At 38.6% G+C, this 21863-nt stretch overlaps 2 protein-coding genes across 3 annotated transcripts in view; one reads left to right on the top strand and one right to left on the bottom strand.

Moving 5' to 3' along the window:
• Nucleotides 1-349: 349 nt before the first annotated feature.
• Nucleotides 350-5498, top strand: cyp1b1 (cytochrome P450, family 1, subfamily B, polypeptide 1). The gene is made up of 2 exons (XM_084391155.1): nucleotides 350-1529; nucleotides 3226-5498. Exons 1-2 carry the CDS (start codon nucleotides 538-540, stop codon nucleotides 3821-3823), a joined length of 1590 nt encoding a protein of 529 aa, XP_084247281.1. The 5' UTR covers nucleotides 350-537; the 3' UTR covers nucleotides 3824-5498.
• A 9013-nt stretch (nucleotides 5499-14511) lies between these two features.
• The window catches only part of rmdn2 (regulator of microtubule dynamics 2), a 45795-nt gene continuing 38443 nt past the window's right edge, over nucleotides 14512-21863 (bottom strand). For both annotated transcript variants that reach the window (XM_084391643.1, XM_084391642.1), the window contains exons 10-12: nucleotides 18386-18439; nucleotides 15776-15856; nucleotides 14512-15660 (exon numbers count right to left, since the gene is read on the bottom strand). In XM_084391643.1, coding sequence (XP_084247769.1) covers nucleotides 15613-15660; nucleotides 15776-15856; nucleotides 18386-18439 — 183 coding nt within the window. In that variant the 3' untranslated portion in view covers nucleotides 14512-15612. The remainder of the gene's footprint in view (nucleotides 15661-15775; nucleotides 15857-18385; nucleotides 18440-21863) is intronic.

Below are 21863 nucleotides of genomic sequence, written 5' to 3' on the forward strand. Positions count from 1 at the left end.
GACTCACGTTTTTTTCTTTGCAATATTCCCTAATTTGAGAAATTCTTTGGTGAATTAAAATTACGATTACCAGGTTTTGTTACTTTTTTTTTTTTTTTTTAACAGCATGATGACTTTTTTTTTTTTACGCGAGATAGATAGATAGATAGATAGATAGATAGATAGATAGATAGATAGATAGAGTTCAAAATGCATAGCAGTTGAAGTCACGCATTCAGAGAGAGAGAGAGAGAAAGAGAGAGAGAGAGAGAGAGTGCGAGCGTGCATGTGTATGTGTGTGTGTGTGTGTAAAGGAGGAGACTCTCAGTGATGTGATTTAGTCGTGGATCAATTCGTGGATAAACTCATTTCATTTTAGACCAACCATCACAACACTAGGCTACTAACTTTATCCCCACTCTATAATTTCATATGAATCACTCAGACACGCCGCAAGCGCTGGAAACTTTAACAGTGATTGATGCTCAACAGGTAAATTGTGTTTGACCACTTCATAGTGATTCTGCATTGATTTCGAGGCTTGCAAATATATCAAAAATGGATTTCCTAGCGGCTGTGGATGATTTCATCCAGCTTTCGTCGCGGAGTGCTTTACTATCTCTGCTGGTGTGTTTAACGCTCATGGTCTGGCGGCGACCCGGTCGGTGTCAGTTACCGGGTCCGTTCCCATGGCCGGTCATCGGTAACGCCGCTCAGCTCGGTAACTGTCCTCACGTTTTCTTCACCCGAATGGCCCAGAAATACGGCGACGTGTTTCAGATCAAACTTGGCAGCCGAGACGTGGTGGTTCTGAACGGAGACGCGATTAAAGTGGCGCTTATAAAAAAAGCTGTCGATTTTGCCGGCAGACCCGACTTCGCTTCGTTCCGGTTCGTGTCCAATGGGAAAAGTTTGGCGTTCGGTAACTACAGCCAATGGTGGAAACTGCATCGAAAGATCGCCCAAAGCACCGTGAGAAATTTCTCCACAATCAACATCCACACCAAACAAACTTTTGAGAAGCACATAGTGTGCGAGATCGGAGAGCTCATCCGTTTGTTTCTGACTAAAACACGCGAGCAGCAATTCTTCGAACCGCATCGGTATTTGGTGGTGTCTGTGGCGAACACCATGAGCGCCGTGTGCTTCGGGAACCGGTACTCATTTGATGATGCGGAGTTCCAGCAGGTGGTGGGCAGAAATGATCAGTTTACCAAGACAGTCGGAGCTGGAAGCATCGTGGATGTGATGCCCTGGCTGCAGTACTTCCCAAACCCAATCAAAACTCTCTTTGACCAATTTAAAGCACTCAACGTGGAGTTTTACGAGTTTATTCATTCCAAAGTGGTGGAGCACCGCAAGACTATTTCATTGAGCTTTGTCCGTGACATGACTGACGCGTTCATCGTAGCTCTGGATAAAGGGATGTCAGGGGGGCCGAGGGTCTTTCTGGATGAGGAGTTCGTGCCATCGACCATGACAGATATTTTTGGAGCCGCTCAAGACACTCTATCTACAGCTCTACAGTGGATCATTCTGTTACTAGTCAGGTAAATGCTTTAAATACATTATTTTTTACATCACATAAAACTGCTTTTGTGGGAATACAAAAGAAGAAATATTGCTGGACGTTCAGTCTGCTCAGTGGACAATGATTTATACTGTGGAGCTCCAAAAAGGAAAAAAGCAACATGATTTATTCAATATACTCTGCTTGACACTATCAATCAACAATCACATTCATTGCATGAAAAAGAGCCGCTGCTATGAATCTCCTTATGTTGCCCAGAAAAAAAAAAAAGAAAAAAAGAGGGAAAAAAAAAACCGTTTGAAACTAACATTAGTACATTATAACAGCATTGTTATTTATTTATTTAGCTTTAAAAGGATAGTTCACCAAAATGTATAAATTTGTAATCATTTACTCACCCTCATGTTGTTCCAAACCTGTATTAGTTTCTTTCTTCTGTTGAAAACAAATGAAGATATTTTGAAGAATGTTGGTAACCAGACAGCTGACGAAAGTAGCCATTGACTTCCATATTATAATTGTTTTCCTACTATGGAAGTCAATGGCTACCATTAACTCTTTGGTTACCAACATTCTTTAAAATATCTTCTTTTGTGTTCAACAGAAGAAAGAAACTCATACAGGTTCAGAACAACATGAAGGTTTGTTCACGAGTTCACACTTACATATAATTTTGAGGGAGTAAGATTTAATGCTCCGAGCTCGGAATTCAGCCCGAACCCAGAGTACTCCCTCTGCATGTAAGTGTTTAGAACTAGAAGTGTGGAGAAGGGGTGGTGGGGGGATGCTGCAAACTGTCAATGGATCGAGGTAAGACTGCTGAGTCTATATATACCCTCTTATCATTGATTGCTGAGTGCTATCCACTCGTGTTAATTATCTGAACGTGCTCTTCCCGAACTTAGTTAATAAAACTTCATTAAGTGACGACAACATTTTTATTATTGGGCGAACTCTAGCTTTGCAGTATGACAACTTACAGATTTACAAGAGTCCACAAGAGACAGGCGGATCTCAATAACACCCAACAGCTTTTGTGTGTTATGTAACTCTTCCGTGCAGGTACTGGCAGCAAATAATGAGGGCAGGTTACAGAAACACAACATGAAATCTGACCCACTAACACTTTTAAACATGTAGGCCACTCTGTGAAACTCAGCACAATGACTGCTTCATGCAGGATTCTAGTACAGATGAGACTTTAGGCATATTTTATAAACAGATATGGGACACAAATTACATTTCACAAGTTCACACTTACATACAATTAGAGGGTGTAAAGTTTAATGCGTATTTGGCGTGCTGTCCGGGGGGAGGGCTCGGAGCTCGGACTTCGGCCCGAACCCAGAGTACTCCCCCCGTATTTAAATGGTTAGGACTAGAAGTGTGGATAAGGGGTGGTGGAGGGATGCTGCTAAACTGTCAATGAATTGAGGTGAGACTGCTGAATATATATATATATATATATATATATATATACACCTCTTATTGTTGATTGCTGAGTGCTCTCCACTCGTGTTAATTATCTGAACGTGCTCCTCCCGAACTTTGTTAATAAAACATCATTTAAATCCTCGATGAAACAGCTATTTTGCTTCGCAATAGAAGTGTTTTCAATTTCGACATTCAATATCCATAATAAATTCTTGGTGACTGGGTGAACTCAAGCAGTAGAAAGTTGAAAATGCTGAAAGAGGTCTTCACTTATATTACAGGTATCCAGAAGTCCAGAAACGTCTTCAGGAGGATGTAGACAGAGTGGTGGATCGCAGTCGCCTTCCAACCATTGCAGACCAGCCTCATCTTCCATACTTCACAGCCTTCATCTACGAAGTCATGCGATTCACCTCGTTCATCCCCGTAACGATCCCCCACAGCACAACCACGGATACGTCCATCAATGGTTATGGCATCCCCAAAGATACCATCATTTTCATCAACCAATGGTCTTTGAACCATGACCCGACCAAATGGGATCAACCTGAGGTATTCAACCCACAGCGATTCCTGGAAGAGGATGGAGCCCTCAACAAAGACTTAACCACCAACGTGCTGATCTTCTCTGCGGGGAAGCGCAGATGCATTGGAGAAGACCTGTCCAAGATACAGCTCTTCCTCTTCACTTCATTGCTGCTACATCAGTGTAGCTTTACAGCAGAAAGTATCCCCAGCATGGACTATGAGTATGGGCTCACAATTAAACCCAAAGCCTTTAAAGTGTCTGTCACACTCCGTGACAGTGCAGAACTCCTGGACAGCTTGGTAGAAATGTCTCAGACTCCTACAGAACAGAGACAAAGACCTCAAGTTTGAAGTGAAATCAAAGCACACAACTTAAATACTCTGGCAAATGAAGGTTGGATAAGAAAGCAAACACTGAAGAATATCTCACATCTGCATGTGTGAAATATAAATATAAATATATTTAAAGACGTCATATACTCAGGCAAAACATTTTCCTGCTCAGAACGAGCTACAGGAATAAAAACACACTCATGCATTACTGTAACTGCACAATGCACTGATTTATGGTATATTCTGCAAGAGCAGCAAAGCAAAAGCTACATAACAGGACATTACATGGTGGCTTGCTTTATTCATTCAAATGAAAGCTTCCATGTTTGATTTCTGAGAGTTTTGAGACATTTACATGCATAGCATTATTTAGTCGAGAGATTTGTATGTTACTAATTCTAGTTCTCCTAGTCTGTATATAGCATGCAGACATACAATTGCTTTTATCTATTTATGTTGACTTTAACAATGTTCTGTTAATATTTTACATGACTGCATTGAGCTTAAAGTACTTTTTCCTTGTTTAGATGTTGCGTATAGGGTCCTTTAGCTCAAACTAGCCCTGTGCTGCATTGTAGACGTCACTATATAATGTTCATAAAATGATAAATTTGTACAGTATACTTTTACAGCACCTTATTGTTCCTCTTAATCCCTGTGCATTACAGCATTGTTGAAGTCGATGCCTTGTTATTACTGACTTCTTACCATTAATCTATAATTACCAAATAAACATAGGTGAGTTTAACGCAGTCCACTTCCATTGTGTTCACCACAGCCTCCTCCTTCCTCTACATTTTGTATCCCTTGGGTCCCTTCTAGTTAGGGGAATCCAGAAGGGGAATTTCAGGGTTTGTTAACTAAACTGTATGTGTGTTGTGACAAAAATTTTCTCGCTTCTAACTGCAGTGCTGCAATGTAATTTTGAATTGTAATAGCGATGTTTGATTTGCGGTAATATCTTTTTGTACTGTAATAACATTTGATGTTAATAGGCTGGTGAACTGTGTTATGTCTACTACATATTTTTGTGCAAAACATTAATATGTTAGTTAATTACTGAACTGCTAATATTTAGTTCCCAGGCCATGTGATGCCAACATGAAATATTATATTTTTCTACTTCATTTAAGCTCTGTCATTTGAAATTCTAAACTGCATACAGTTTACAGTTTTGTGATTAAATGTAGTGCATATATATATCATATATGAATGTGTAAATAAATGTGTAAATCAAAATATCATTACTCAGTCTTGTATGATAGTAAATGCTTTATAAATGCTGTAAAAAAAAAAAAAAGTAAAAAAATCTGAGACTGTAAAACAAAACTGGCTGATTTAATTTTGTATAAAAACAAGTGGCTCCCTACTACCCTAGGGAAATAGTGACCAGTAAAAAATAACCATTCTAACTTTATTACACACATATCTGAGCGCAGCCACTCAATTGGGAAATTAAAATAGAAGGAAAGTGAGTAGGATATACCCTTCCCTATGAAGTGCTTTATCTTGCTTTCCCAGCACATCCTGTTCTGATTAGCGGTTTGAGTGCGTGACAAGTCCAGATAAAGCCAGCTGATTACTGATACACCAACAGCCGCCTGCTCTTATCCAAGATCCCATCCCTGGTAAAGAAGAGAAAGCACACTTCACTGTTGTAGGATCAACAGTAGGACTGTGGCAGAAGTGCTTTCGCCAAGGAAACTACTACCGGTACTACTACAACCACCAATGACTTATATTTATCATATACTATATCATAGTTGTTTTTGATATTTCAAATTAGTTTTTGATATTTTCTGGTTTCTTGTTTTGCTTTTAGTATTATGGTATTTTCTATATATATTCAATTAACAAAAAAGTTTTTAAGTTAATGTGATTGTCTTCTAGGATTTTTAAAATACCTAAGTTTTAAAATATGATGTAAATTGAATGCATTTTGTTAACCCAAACAAAATCTAACTATAACGAAAGCATCCAAACTGCATTTGAAATACAGCAAGTATAGCAATGTAATGGATGCACTGATTCCTAAAAAGTGCTGCATCAGCAACAGTTCAATTTTGAAATACTTATGGTAGAACACATGGTTCTCCAATTTGCATAAAGCTCAGAAATTACAGACTTTTTGACAGTCTCATTGCTTGCTCTGCTGCCAGTTCTAAGTCTTCAGATCTAGAAGAGACCTCCAGGATTCCAGGTAATGGCCTTCAAGTATTATTTATGTGCTGTATGTGAGAGAACCGACTATGAGATGGTTTTCAGTTCCTGAGGATGAACAGTTGTCCTGTTATATGATACTTCCACACACGGAAATGGTAAAATGTACAGAGAAATCACAATGAAGTTAAAGGATCCTATATGGAGACTTTGCCCTCTTCATCTGTGATGTGGCGACAAACAATGCCTCTCATTCACTTGAAAGAATGACAAAGGATTTCATTGGCTGGTTAATGTAGTCCACAATCATCTCCTTATTTAATGAGCCTTCTTTCAAAAATATCATCAACCCACCCAAAAAGTAAGAAACAATAAAATGGCTAATACGGTAATCAAAAGCAAAGCATCAATAAATGAAGACTGCCTCACGTGCGACATTACATCAATGACTGACTGTAACAAGGTTAGTTGTTCAGGGAAGGAGGCGGGAACCAGTGAACTTTTAAACACGTTAATCATAAAATAAACAAACATAAAACCAAGTAAACACATAAACAAAACATCAGGTAAAGTCCCAGGTCTGGCTGGTCCTCTCTATTCTTGCACTGTCATCACTCCTCCTTTTATTTATCTGGATCTCCTTCCATGAGACTCAAGGCCTGGAGCGGGGCACACAGGTGACGCTCATTAACAATCGCGCTGCCCTGCCTAGCTCGTTTCCACGGCCCTCTGCGTTGTCCTGCTTGCCACGTACCCCCATCGCAGGCCGGGGGTACCCATGAAGCTGCGCCATGGAGCCAGCTTAGTGTTGCACCGCACACTCAGTCCCCACTCTGGGACGCTGTGCCTTCTGGATCCAGCCTCTGTGCTTCATCTCGCTGCACAATTGAGGGTACGTCTGTAGTCCCACAGGTCCTACTTACATGGCGTCTAGGAGACAGTCTCGACACAGACCATTCATATGCTTTGCATCTGAGGGGCGGGCATATCAGTACAAGTTCCTCCCTTTCAGACTGTCCCACGAAGGTTGCAAAGACTGCCTTTGCCCCGCTAAGGGAAGTGGGTGTTCGCATTCTCAACTATCTCGACGACTGGCTCATCCTGTCCCACTCACGAGAACAGTTGTGCGAACACAGGGACCTGGTGCTCAGGCACCTCAGCCATCTTGGGCTTCGGGTCAACTGGAAAAAGAGAAAACCGTCCCCGTGCTGAGGATCTCTTTTTCTCGGTATGGAGTTGGACTTGTTCAACGTGACGGCGCGTCGCATGAGAGAGTTCGCTCAGGCAGTACATTACTGCTTGAATTTATTTCAAGGGCAGGACGGCGGTTCCACTGAAAGTATTTCAGAGGCTTCTGGGGCATATGGCATCCATGGTCATGCCACTCAGATTGCTTCATATGAGACCGCTTCAGCACTGGTTACACGGCCAAGTCCCGAGATGGGCATGGTAACGAAGCACACACTGGGTGGCAATCACACCGGCCTGTCGCCGAGCTTTCAGCCCGAGGTCAGACATTACTTTTCTATGGCCAGGAGTACCCCTAGAACAAGTGTCCAGGCATGTTGTTGTCTTAACAGACTTCACCACCGGCTGGAGTGCTGTCTGCAACGGCATGCATCCTCTGGCTCTTGGACAGGACCTCGACTGCAGTGGCATATCAATTGCCTTGAACTGCTAGCAGTACTGGTCCGAACGGACAACACGTTGAGTGTTGCGTACATCAACCGTTAAGGTAGTCTACACTCTCGACCCATGTCACAACTCGCCTGCCATCATCTCCTTTGGAGTCAGAAGTGTGGCGTGCAGGACGAGGCTTAGGGCTGTGAGAGAATGGCACGAGGCCGGTGGCGTGATTGATGATGAGCGACACCTGGATGACGCACCGGTCTCGTGGCTCTCACGGAGGAGCAGAAGTATAAAAGGAGGAGCGGCGACAGTGAAGGACGAGAGAAGACCAGGCCTGGGCTGTTTTGTTTTATGTTTTGTTTATATGTGGCAGCAGTCATCCGTGAGGGGCTGCCATCTTTAATTTCGTTTTGTATTTGTTTTATTTTGTTATTAAAAGTCTTTAACTGTTCACCGGTTCCCACGTCCTCCTCCCCATTACAACAACAAATGAGGGAATGAGGGAAACTTGTGTTGCACTTCCTTAACTGAAATTGTAACTAATTTGGTAAACAAATATTATATCCCTATGAAATGCTCAAGGAAAATTGTATCATTACCATGGTTAAACAGTGATATTCGTAATCTTATGAAAAAAAAGAGACCAAGCTTTAAAAACGGCATTATCTTCTAAATTAAATACAGATAATTTAATCTATAAAGGTCTCCGAAACAAAGTAGTACAAGAATTACGGAAGTCAAAAATATCACATTATACTCAAATAATAGAGAGTGCCAAAGGTCAAAGTACAACACTATGGAAACAATTAAATAACTTAACAAATAAAACTCAAAAGCAGCAACCAATCAAAGAGCTACAAATAGATGGAAAAGTAATTGATGATAAAGGTTCATTAGCATATGAGTTTAATACATATTTTATAAGTTCAGTAGATGAATTGGCTCAAAATTTTAAACCAATATCATTAAATAATAAGGTGGAGGATGAGCTACCAAATTCATTTTTTATTAAGGAGATTGAAGAACATAGAATAACTGAAATTGTAAAGCTTCTACCAAATTCAACAGCAAAAGATGTTTACAATTTAGATATTAATTTGATAAAAAAATATAGCTCCGTGATGATAGCTCCGTTAACTCATTTGACAAATGTATCAATTAGAGATTGTGTTTTCCCTAACACTTGCAAAAAGGCTGTAGTTACACCGCTCTTTAAATCTGGGGATCCAAGCCTGATTTCAAATTATCGACCAATATCTATCTTGCCAGTTATGTCAAAGGTTTTGGAGAAGGTTGTAGCTGAACAATTAATACACTATCTAGAGAGTAATAACTTCCTACATAAACATCAATTTGGTTTTAGAGCTCTGCATTCCACAGAAACAGCTATATGTTATTTCTTGGAAAAAGCTAGACATTCTTTGGATCAGGGACATGTGATGGGAGCAGTATTCATTGACCTAAAAAAGGCTTTCGATACAGTTAATCACACTATTCTTTTATCTAAATTGAGTGCATTTAATTTAAGTAAACGTTCAATTGAGTGGTTTACCTCTTATTTAAATCTAAGAGATCAGTGTGTTAAAATTGAGGATACAAAATCAATGCTTATGAGAAACAAAATGGGCTTACCACAAGGCTCAATCTTAGGCCCCTTGCTTTTCAGTTTGTTTATAAATGATCTACCATGTTGTTGTCCAGATGTTGAATGTCAGCTTTATGCTGATGACACAGTCATTTATACATCGGCTAAGTCATCTGCCAAGGTTGCTGCAGTTTTAAATGAACAAATGGAAAGGATATCTATATGGCTCCAGGAAAATCATCTTACTCTGAATGTTAAGAAAACTGTCTTTATGTGCTTTTCTAATAGAAAGCAAAAAGATAAAGTAATAATTCGAGTAAATAATAAAGAAATAGAGGAGGTAGATGAGTTTAATTTTTTAGGTGTTGTTTTAGACTCACAACTTAAATTTGATAAACATATAAAAAAGCTCTCAAAAATGGTAAGGATTAACCTAAATTGTTTCAGACTTATTAGAAAATATATCTCAATTGAGGCAGCACATCTTTTTTTGCATGCAATGATTTTGTCCCGCATTTCATATTGTATTACAGTTTGGACTCAAACAAGTGATTCCTTAATTAAAAAAATTGAAATGTTATATAATCGAGCTCTGAAAATAATTGATAAAAAGCCAAATCGATGGCATCACTGCAACGTTTTAAAAAAATTGAATATGTTAAGTTTTACAAATTTAAAAAATTTGTTATATATAAAATTGATTTTTAAATGTTTACACAATAAGGCACCATCTGTTCTATGTAATTTGATAAAGAGACAGGATGATATAAATAGAATCACTAGGAGTTCGGCAGGTGGGAATTGTAGGATTAATTTTCGTAGAACTACACAAGGGCAAAGAGCCTTTTCTGTTGAGGGCTCCAAACTCTGGAACCTGTTGCCGAATGAGTTTAAGGCAATACGTGAAATGAAGTCCTTTACATTAAAGGTAAAGCGGTGGTTTAAAATAAACCAGAACTGCGCGCATATTTAAATGTAGTTTTTTTTTGTATGTAATAGTATACTGTAATGTAAACGTTCTTTTTTAATGTTAGAGTCGATAGCTCCGTTTTAATATGTATAATTTAGGTAGGTATTTGAATGTCTATAAGTAACATATTGTGGTAGTTTTATTCTATGAGTAGTAGTTTTGTTTTTTTGTTTTGATTTTTTGTTTTGTTTAGAAAAGCCTTTCTAGGGACCTGAGATGCAAATTAGCTTTTGCTATACTCTCTATGTGCAATACATATTTTCCAGTTTTGACTGGGATCATGTTTTTTTGTACTGTCCCTATACAAATAAACTTATAAATAAAAATAAATAAAAATAAACTTTGCTACATTGTTTCCGAAACCCAGGAGGAAGGAGGGACACGCTGTCGGAGAGCCCTCGCTGCTGAGGGGAATCGCAGTGCTGAGGAGGTCAGGCAGCAAAGGAGCGGTGAATCCGATGGCTGCCCGAGGCGGTGGTGCTGGAGCAATTGAACAGCAGGTAGGATGGAGAGCTTGCTGCCATGCTTCTGGGTCGAGGAGGTGTGGCTGCCGTCCGAAAGGGAGCGGAGTCGTCGCTCCCGTTCGCCGTGGGCCGGAGCCTGCTACCGTCCATCATGATGGGGGCGGAGCAGGGAACGGGGGACTCACTGCCGACTGCCCTCGACCGGAGGAGCCATCGACGTCCGCCAGAAGGCGGAGGAGCGTTGAGCCGTCCCCCAGCGGGTGTCCCGTACCATCGCATGGGATGCCATTCACATTTCGGGCGAGCTCAATCATGCAGCCGACACGCTCTCACAACAGCTCACGCTCCCGGGAGAGTGAAGACTCCACCCCCAGGTGTTCCAGCTGATTTGGAGATTCTTTGGAGACGCAATGGTAGACCTGTTTGCCTCTCCGGACATGTGCCACTGACAGTTATTTTATTCCCTGACCTTGGGGACCCTCTGCACGGATGCAATAGCACACAGCCAGTGTCTCTCCCTTGGCAAGGTCCACTCTGCCATCTCTATAATGGTTCTGACTTCATCCCTGACAAGGCAGAATCTACCACAGAGACCTTCCATATGTAGCACTTCCCTAATGGCCAGTCCATATGTGTAACTCCACATATTACTTCCATACAGGCAGGATGTAGTGTCTGTAGCATTCCTTTCCATTGGTAATAGTGTTATCCAATTAGTCTAGGGTAAGAAGGAACAGCAGTGATCGACATTCCACACATACAGCCCTGTCCATTTTTCCGCCCCAGCAAGTGCGGAGAGATTAGGCAGCTTACACGGGGCGTTGGGAAGGCACTTCAATTGTGTTTCTTAGGGATCCTAATTCGTCAGTCACTGACGTAACGTCAAACGTGAGGTTACTAATCTAGGTTACTAATGTAACCCCCATTCCCTGAAGGAGGGAATGGAGATGTTACGTCCTGTCGCCACAATCCCTGTATCCACAGCTGAGCGGTCAGGACACTGTCTCGGCTCCTCAACGAAAACTTAATCAGTGAGTGCAGCACACTTCCTTTTATCCCTGTATCACGGGGAGTGGTTCGCGATGCAAATCTCACTCGCCAATGTCCGTTGGCTTGTTTTGTTTCCACTCGAAGGTGATTGGGCTCTCAGGCGAGATCCCAATTGGTCAGTCATTGAAGTAACATCTCCGTTCCCTCCTTCAGGGAACGGGGGATACATTAGTAACGTTACCTTTCATTACATGATGTCAATTCACATAAAACATGTCAGTACAGAAGAGTCTCTAATCAGAAGCTGTTTGCAGCTGAAGACATTATTAATCCAGTGCTTGGTTCAGGTGTCCAGACATGAAAAGGTTATTTCTGTTTACAACTGATGGGTGAGTCAGTATGAGTGCCCTGTAATATCACCTGTGACACCTGAAAATCAGCCCTGTCTTCCTGGCATCGCCTATGGTTGGCTGCTCTCTGGACAAGAGTGTACAGGCATGATACTGACTGAAAACTACCCGACCTACATTCATGAAGTTGAAAGTGAAGTGTAACTTCTGTTCCACTAAACAGAATTGTACAAATAAAAATAATGGCAATTATTAAGGTCCAAGCACATTGAGCACAACGTGAAACAGAAAGTCATCAGAAGTTTTGAACAAAGAAATTTGAAAATGTCTGCATTTTTTTATAGATGGAAAATGAAGAGCACATGATCAATAGTCCAATTCAACTTGATTCTAGACATTCGATTTGATTCCCAAGAAAAAATGTTAATGTCATTACACTTGCCTGAGTAGTGGGTAAAATTTGTGCATCATCATATCAAGTTTGGTGTCTCTATGCTTTACATTTTATGATGTCCAGGCACTTATAGGCCAGTAAAAGAATAATATTACATGTAATATCAGCACTAAGGTTATTATAGTTGACTAAAACTAAAAACAGAAACTACAACAATTAAAAATATATATATATATATTTTTTTAATTTCATCTAGTTGACAAAGGCAACATTTCTCATTTGAACGTAGTTTAACTTGATGTACTAAAACAACTAAACCTAAAACTAAAATAAAAATAAATAAAACCAATACATACATATTTAAAAAAAGAAAACGAATAAAAATGACAAAAACAACAAAATTACTAAAACTTTAAAGTGCCCCTATTTTGCTATTTTGAAGGTTTCTAATTTTGTTTTGGAAGTCTCCTACATCAGGTTTACATGCATCCAAGGTCAAAAACACTTTTCTCATAATATACACTGAAAGCCTGAAAACGGTTTGTTCAAAGATTCATTCTCTCTAAACCCCTCCTTTCTGAGAGACTACTCTGCTCTGATTGGTCAGAAGGCCCAGTCTGTTGTGATTGGTCTGTCGCTTACAGCGCACATCAGAAACGAAATGCCTATTATACCATATCAAAGTGGATTTGCTGAGTTGAAAACAGCGTCTTCTCGACATGAATAACACTCTTCCAGGCCTCAGAATACAACTACAGTGTTTGAGGGCGGGGAAAAAAAAAGAAGACATTGTTTGCGGGCGATTATGCAAATTTGTTGTTACATACCTATGTAACAGGAAGTGAGACTGGAATTGCTGATGACTCGTTTCGGCAAGTTCAGAATCAATTCTTTCATTTAGAAGACAATGGGCCCTATTTTAACGATCTGAAACGCAAGTGTCAAAGCGCACAGCGCAAGTAACTTTGTGGGCGGGTCTTGGCGCTGTTGCTATTTTCCCGGCGGGGTAAATGACTCTTGCGCCTGGCGCAAATCTAAAATGGGTTGGTCTGAAGTAGCTTCATTATTCATAGGTGTGGTTTGGGCGTAACGTGAAATAAACCAATCAGAGCGACATCTCACATTCCCTTTAAGAGCAGGCGCTCTTGTTCTAAAGCGGATTCCTATTATAACGGCGGATTTGCCAGGCGCGCGCCAGGAGCGGTTTACAGCCAAGGAGAGCAACGCTCTCGTCAGGGACGTTGGGGATGGAGAAACCCACCCAAATTAACTTCAGTTAAAAAGGCGTATGATAATTTGGGTAAATGTGTAAGCTAGATGTATGCTTTTATAATAAATTATCTATCTATCTATCTATCTATCTATCTATCTATCTATCTATCTATCTATCTATCTATCTATCTATCTATCTATCTATCTATCTATCTATCTATCGTAATAATGTATGAATTGCAAAAATGAAAACTGCTGCTTCTGTGTAGATGAGAGAATCAAAGTGTATGTTGTGCACGTGCGCTACATTGATTATGGCCAAGCATGCGCCCTTAAAATAGCATATGAATAACATGCGCAACGCGCCACTGACTTTAAACTATTTTTTCCTGGTTAGTGGCGCAATTGTTTTCTAAACCTGCAAAATAGCATGAAGGAACATTTGCGCCGGAACACGCCTCCTCTTTGCGCTGAACCGCCCAGGGAGCGCAAGTTCATTCCCTAGTTTAGCGACGTGCTTCTGTGGAGGGAAAAGCGCGCTTTGCGCGGGTGCAAACTAGGAATGATACATGCGTCAGTGGACAAAGTCAATTGCGCTGGGAGCAAGATAGGGCCCAATAACTTTGTTGTGCACTTTGATCTTTAAAACTTTGCAGATCTTTTTACATTCACAAACAGCTATATTACACACTGCATGAAAGGTAATATTCAAGAAAGCAAAATAATGGGACTTTAAAATTCTAATGAAAACAGAAAATGTAAAACAAAAAAACTTATTCAAAATATTAATGAAAACATTAAAAAATCTCACATCACTGGTTAATTTCTAAGTTAGGCTCAAGTAGACTGCAATTATAGTTTTCTGTTGCTAATGCTGCTGAAATGACCAATTCATGCCACACCAATAACATACAGTAAAACATAAAAAAATATGACCAACGTACAACACAGTCTGAATTCACCTTATTGTATATTGTAATGAGCAGCAGCAACGAAGTGAATATCTTCATATGCATGGTTACAGTATCAATGTTCTGTACAGATCACCAACAATCTAAAATGTACCATTTACAGCAAGTAAAATCATGTAAACATACAAACAATTATTACATTCTTAATGCTGGATCGTACAAACACTACAAATGACATTAAAACAATATTAGCAATTACATAAGAGGAAAACTTTTCTTCCACTTACATGGTCCCCATAATTTCTTAAATGTAGAGGTTTAGCGATTATCTTTGGTCAAAATTTTTTATATGAATTAAAATGTACACAAGCCATCTGCTTATATATCAGAAAAGAAAAAAAAAACACCTGTAAAAGACAGGAGGGATATACATGCTATAAAAAGTATAATATATATATATGAAATAATTTCAGCTTTCATGCACAGTGTAATTTCAGCGGCTTTTCGGACAAACTAATTATTGAAGTTCTTCGAAAGATATTCAAAGGTTTGTATCAGACACTTATTAGGAGGTAAACTAGATTCCACAAATATAACTTTATAGCCATGCTGTTTTATGAAATAATCTTTAGGTACATTAATAATTTTGGATGAAATCCTGATTACAAAGTACACACAAAAACATGCCCCTAAAAGGCACATTAAAACAAAAGTAATTTCCCGTGGTTTTTGGTCAGAATATGTTGCAAGCTGCAAGTGTCATTTCACCCAAATAATCTCTGTAATTATAATTTTTTTTAATCCTTTTTAGAAAATCTAAAAGATTTTGTGGGTTTTGAAGACATCATTAATGTGAAATTCATTCTAACGGTAGCCACTGATAGTCATGGCGTTGTTGTGCATTGCAACTATTAGTGTTAATGTCTAAAATGTTCCTGGGGGGAAAAATTAAAAAATTGTCCTTAAAACAAATACAGTATATTGTGCATTTTAATGGATGCACAATAAATTACGCGTCCTGGCCAGCATTAATAGTTCATATGTTGGTTTGTGGGTAAACGGCTACAGTCCAGTCACAGTCGAGTCTAAAGAGATGGAACACAAAGACAGAGAGCCTTTTTCCCTTCTGTTGGAGACGTACATTAAAGTGATGCAACAAGAGAGTCCAATTCCTTCTGTGCCTCCTCGTCCTTTTGAGAAAGTGCAAAAATAATTCAGTTACTGACATAGAATTACAATGACAAGAGACTCAAACTATAAATCTGATTAATCCAAATAATTCTATCATTACAGATAGAAAAACACCTCTTTAGTCACAATGCTCATCCCAGAGGCAGCGTCACACATCTGTCGGGCACGACTCCTCTGACCCAAGTCTTTGTAACACTGACAGGAGAAAAGTGATATACAGTAGGCGCAGTTACAGTCAACCATTTCAATGTTCTTCATTTTCTTTTAAGGCTTTACTGGCTCAGTTAAAAAACCTAGTGAGCTGCCTATGTAGACGACATGTGTGTGTTGCCTATGTAAAGGCTGTTCCAAAAGAAGAAAAGAAAAAAAATCATCTAAGATGGAAGATATTGGAGAAATGTCAATTATCTACTATAATGTTCAAAAGTTTGGAGCCAGTATTATTTTTAAAATGTTTTTTAAAATGTTCACCATTGCAGCACTTATCAAAAATACAGTAAAAACAACACTAATGTAAATTATAACCATTTAAATAACTGTTTTCTATTTCTTTTTTTTTTTTTTTACGTATTCATGTGATGGCAAAAGTATTAAAAACTATTGAATGGTAGTGCAAATCTAGTTGTACTTCATTCATTACCAAAACCTGAAATCAGTGTAATAAAAATAGTAATTAGCACAGATTAGCTGAACATGCCTAAAAATACATTATTTTAGAGCAACTGGAGCTGAAAAAGCAAAATTTATGATCCCACTTCAGTCAGATTTAAATGTGGATTTGACATATGCTATTAAAATTGAATCATTACAGATAGTTCAGGAGATTTCAGTCTTTCTCTTCCTCTTTTTAAGTTTATGGCCATCATATTTGTATGACAAGAGTTTCTGCCCAAGTAAGATATTGTAATGTTCAGTTTCATTTATGTGGACTTTTAGTTTGTAACTGTATGTTTACTGTTTCCTTGGTTTCTAAAAAGTTCTCATTTGTTGACATAGCTACTCATTGATTGATTGACTTGTTCCACCTGTTCCTTGTTCATCATTTTGTTACTCTGTGTATATATAGCCCACAGTTTGAGTTGTCCTTGGTCTGTTCTCGTCTTAGGGTGCGTTTACACGACAATTATGTTCTAAAAACTGATTTTTTTTTCCTTTGAGTTTTTCACGTACAGACGAAAATGTTCTCAAAACCATCTCCGTTCACACGGATCTGCGAAAACGACTAAAAGCGCTCTATGATGTTGCCATACCAGTAGTTGGCGATGTCACTTTGTAAAGAAAAACTACACGCCTTTAGACTGAACACGTAATATGCATGCGCATGACGTCACCGTTTTCACAAATTCGAGTTTTTGTAGTTTACATGGAGACGATAACGGTCTCTTATCTATGCACTTTGAAACCCGCTTTCAAAAGTTTGCGTTTTCAGGCCCCCAAAATGCCATTGTTGTGTAAATGAACTGCCAAAATGCACACACAGCTTATTGTACAGGTAAGTTAATTGCGTTCGAAACTGCTGCTGCATTACGTACACAACACACAGACAGTAGCGCGCATATCACGTGAAGATTGAGCGCACAGAATCATTCAGTAGCGCAGAAATGGATTGTAAACTCTGTTCTATGATTTATCAATTAAATAGCTTATAAACGGAAAGTTCTAGCATATATTTCATAGTGACTAAAACCCACAGCTTCACTATTAGTAGAGAGTACGCTGCCAGGTGCAAGTAAAACGCAATCGCTCACTCTCAAGGCCTATTCACACCGGGACGAATTTCGCTCACGATATTCGCCGACGTTTAACGCCTCGTGACTAAACAAAGGGCGCCAATGTGAGTGTGCACACCCACGCGAAAAACGGCACGCATAAAAGCGTCATTTTTAAAAAAAACGCCTCGGGATCGTTTTTTTGGTTTGACGCGCCGCGTCAAAAACTATCCGACCAATGAGATTGGCGCTTTTGCTCACGTGTCTGGAGCTTCTGAAGTTACAGTAAAACACAACTTGGGGGGCGCTCAAACACAAAACGGTCTTGCCGAGCACACATACGTAACGGCGAAGAAGATATACGCCAAGTAGCGTCTACACTGCCGGGAAGAAATAAGACGAGGAAGATGCAAGGCAAGATGAATGTAGAGCTGCTGGTCTTGTTGGTGTCAGAACATAAAGAACTATATGACAAACGCGACAGCAGGGTATTTCTGTTTTACATCAAGCGCCATCTAATGTCAGGAAATGAATTTGCATGTTCACTCGGCTCATCGTCAGCGAAAATCGCTTGGGTGTGAACGCGTTGAAAAATAACGCGCGCCGATATTCGTCCCGGTGTGTACGGCCCTTCACACTAATGCATTCATATAAATGTAATCTTTACTGTGCTACTTTATCTATATCTGATTTAGCATGAGCAGAAATATCACCCAAAGTCAAAAGAACTGATAAAAATAAGCTGTTATGTAGGAGCGCTGTATCATATGCCATAGCTGTGCACAACCCGCGTTCAGTCCAGGCTTAATTTGTTCATCAATGACGTCATCAGCGACTAGTCGACTCGAATTTCATCACATAAATGCCGGCTTTAAAAAATCTGAAGTCGTTATCTATATAGGTGGTAAACAGCAAGACAGATCACTAGGTTTGGAACAGAGCCAACAAAATACCTAATGTCATTAACTTAATATTGATCATAAATAGTCAAAACCTCAAACAAGAGAGTCATTACCTTGGCTAAAAACACATAGTTGAATTTCGAGTACTTGGGATTGATCTCCTCTGCCTGTAGAATCAAACACAGGACAAAGTAAGCAAACACACTCAAATGTGATCATGAAAAACACAATCTCTTTAAAGAAGGCTTGCAATGCTGCCAGGCAAACGTCTAGGGCGAATTCTCCAACATTGTGCATGTTAAATGAGATCTTAAACAATTACAATTGAAGGGTGTAAACCAACACTCTATAATCAGAGCAATAAATAACAGTCAAAATGTAAGAGACTTATACAGTCACACAAAATATAAACACTGCACTAGTCGCATATATGAGCTTATGTTTTCTACAAAAGTAAACTCCAGGGTTCATACACCTTTTGAGAAATAGTTTAGATTTTAGATTACATTTTAGTTGTTCATGATTATATATATATACTTTTCCAACATTTTCAAAATTTTAGGACTGTTAATTTTCATGATTCCCAGCGCTGGAAATTAAAAGAAAAAAAAAATCAAACACACAAACAAAGACTTCCATTTTAACATGGACATCTAATATTTTACATTGCTTCTAGGGTTGGAAAACATTTTCTCAAAATCACAAACATGGCTATAAACAGCATGGCCAAAAGTGCGTGGACAGACAAACATTATTCAAATTACTGTTAAAAATGTTGACATATATTTTAAATGTTTCTTAGAAGCCCACTAAGGCAGCATTTATTTGATCAAAAATACAGTTAAAAACAGTAATATTATGAAATATTTTTTACAATTCAAAATAATTGTTTTCTATTTCAATATATTTTAAAATGTCATTTATTCCAGTGGTACATACTGTGATACATTTTCAGGATTATTTGATGAACAGAAAGTTCAAAAGAACAGCATTTATTTAAAATAGAAATCTTTTGTAACAATTTAAATGTCACTTTTGATCAATTTAATGCATCCTCGCTGAATAAATGTATTAATTTCATTCAGGGAAAAAACGTATCTGACCGACCACAACTTTTGCATGTTCTTGCTGAACCAATAGAATATTCAGGCTTTCCTCTAGAAGACATTTCTGTTTGGAACTTGCTTTGTGAATTATCATGCGTTACCAGGTATCTTAATTTCAACTAAATATATTGGTCTAAGGAGATGCACGGCTGTATCGATACTTGATTGTATGCACACCCTGCACTAGTAACTAGTGTAGCTGAAACCCATAACTGTGAAGGGGATTTCCACATACTTTTGGCCATGTAGCATATAATGCTGTATTCTGATAGATCATTCAGTGTGTGGATAAAGAGATATCATGTTATTTGGACATACACAGCTGCTCCATTTTTTTTCTCTATAATTATTGGATTATTAATGATTAATGATGAAGAACGATATATTTCTCTCCTTTAAATCAGTCATGCTGTTGTATAACTCTCCAGAATGTTGTGTTGTCTTGGCAGGGTGCAACAAGTCTAAGCACAGACCCCTTAAATAAGTAGTGATGGGTGAGATACAAAGGACAGGAAAACATCAGAGGAGAGAGCAACGTTATGTAAAACCGGTGAATGTAGGAACACAAGCACTCTTTCATAAATTAACATGGTTTGTTACTTAAACTGTGACCCCTTTGCAGAACATACTAAGGCTACGTTCAGACTGCAGACAAAAGAGGCACAACATGTAAACAGCACAAACCACATGGAATCTGTTTTTTTGTTTTTTAGATTCTGATTTGGGCCACTTCCATATGTGGTGCTAAATCAGATATAGGTCGAATGACAGGAGTCAGTCCAAAGAATTTACATAACAGTAGTTTTTTGGTCACTCGGTTAATATGGCAGACAGCCGTGGCGGTCAAGTATGTACCACTGCAGCTCGACACCTCTAAGTGGGAGGGACTTATGCCGAACAGGCGGAAAACTCTAAGTGGTTCATCATGGAGGTGTGTTAATAGAAAGACACGACAATAGTAGAAATATCGACTATAAAGGAAGCTAGCACATAGCAATTAAAAACATAAGCCATGCTGACAGCGTGATGGTATTTAATGGAAATCAATTTTAATATAAAAAGAAAATTAATATAGCATATGCAATAGTCTCAGTCAAGTTGTCAACTTTCAGTGAATGAAAAACCAAAAAACTTTTTTGTGACCGAGAAAAACTCCCATACATGACTTGGGACATTCATCTGCCTGTCCATATGCAAAGTTTAAAGATCCATAAGAAAGGATGGGTACAGTGAAATTTTTTTAAAATAAGAGTATTACACTTTAAGCCCCGGTGTCATCTTTAACGGACCCTTGAATCTTCAACGCACCCTTGAGTTTCATTGAGTGTCACCCATGACTGATGCAACTGCATTGACCCATTCGGGAAATTCACTGGTCCATAAAAAAATTGTAAAGTAAAAAAAATATATACAATTAGGCTCAACTCCCAGGGCTTTAAAACTAGTTTTATGGGAACACTATTCAGACATGTTAAGGAAACAACAGTACCCTATAATGAAGGCCAGTATAAACGTTAGCCTATACTGATGCCCTTATTTAATTATTTTTTTCATAAAATAAGTATTTATAGCCATTTAACCTTATTGAAAGCCATACTTTTTTAACATTTTGTCGGCATAAACTGCAAATTATAAATGATCAGATTGTTATTATTTATCATTTATTAACAATTACAGCAAAAATGCAAAAAAAAATAATGTAAGTGAATTAAAAAACAATGTTCACATAAACCCATTATAATAGGCTAAATGTCAAATTCTTAAATAGTTAAGAAAACTAAGCAACCGAGAGAAATGTATGTCTACTGCCTCAGATTTAACGTTTTATCTGTACATCAGCATCAGGGAATAACATTATAATCTCGTTCACGGTAGAGAAAGCTGCTTACATGTGCAAAACTATAACTTTGACTTAAATGTAAACACAGTTTTTGTGTCTTTATCAGCTTTTCCATATATATACTGGCCGTGATAATCATCACAAATACTTACGCTTGCTCCATTTCTGTAAATCCATTTTTATGAATGAATGACTCTCTCACCCGTTGCTCTGTAGTTTTCTTCGCCAACAGCCGCTTTCTGTGTGTGGTGAGGCCGACTAACTGCTATGGAGATTATAAATCAGCAATCTAATGATATTCCTGCCGTTCTCAGATGTGTTGAATTTTCTGTCGGATTTGAACCACTGAATTTGTGGAAGCGAATTTGTAAAGCGAAATAAAATGGACCGAAAATTGCCTGTCGAATATTATAGGTTGTTTTTTTAAACATAATGAATATTTTGGAAGTGAAATGTGAAATATTCACTGAAAGGTGAATATGGATTATCGAATTTTTAATAATGAAAATGTGTGTGAAATGTTTTGAATTGAAATATTCACAGCTTAAACATACAACCATGTTGAATTTCAGCCCATAAAAATGCAAGCCCTAAAAATACAACGCATTAAAAAGCAGGGTTATTGCAATGCATATTTTTTCAAGT

Source organism: Rutilus rutilus, assembly GCF_951802725.1.
Source record: "Rutilus rutilus genome assembly, chromosome: 20".
Taxonomy (NCBI): Eukaryota; Metazoa; Chordata; class Actinopteri; order Cypriniformes; family Leuciscidae; genus Rutilus; species Rutilus rutilus.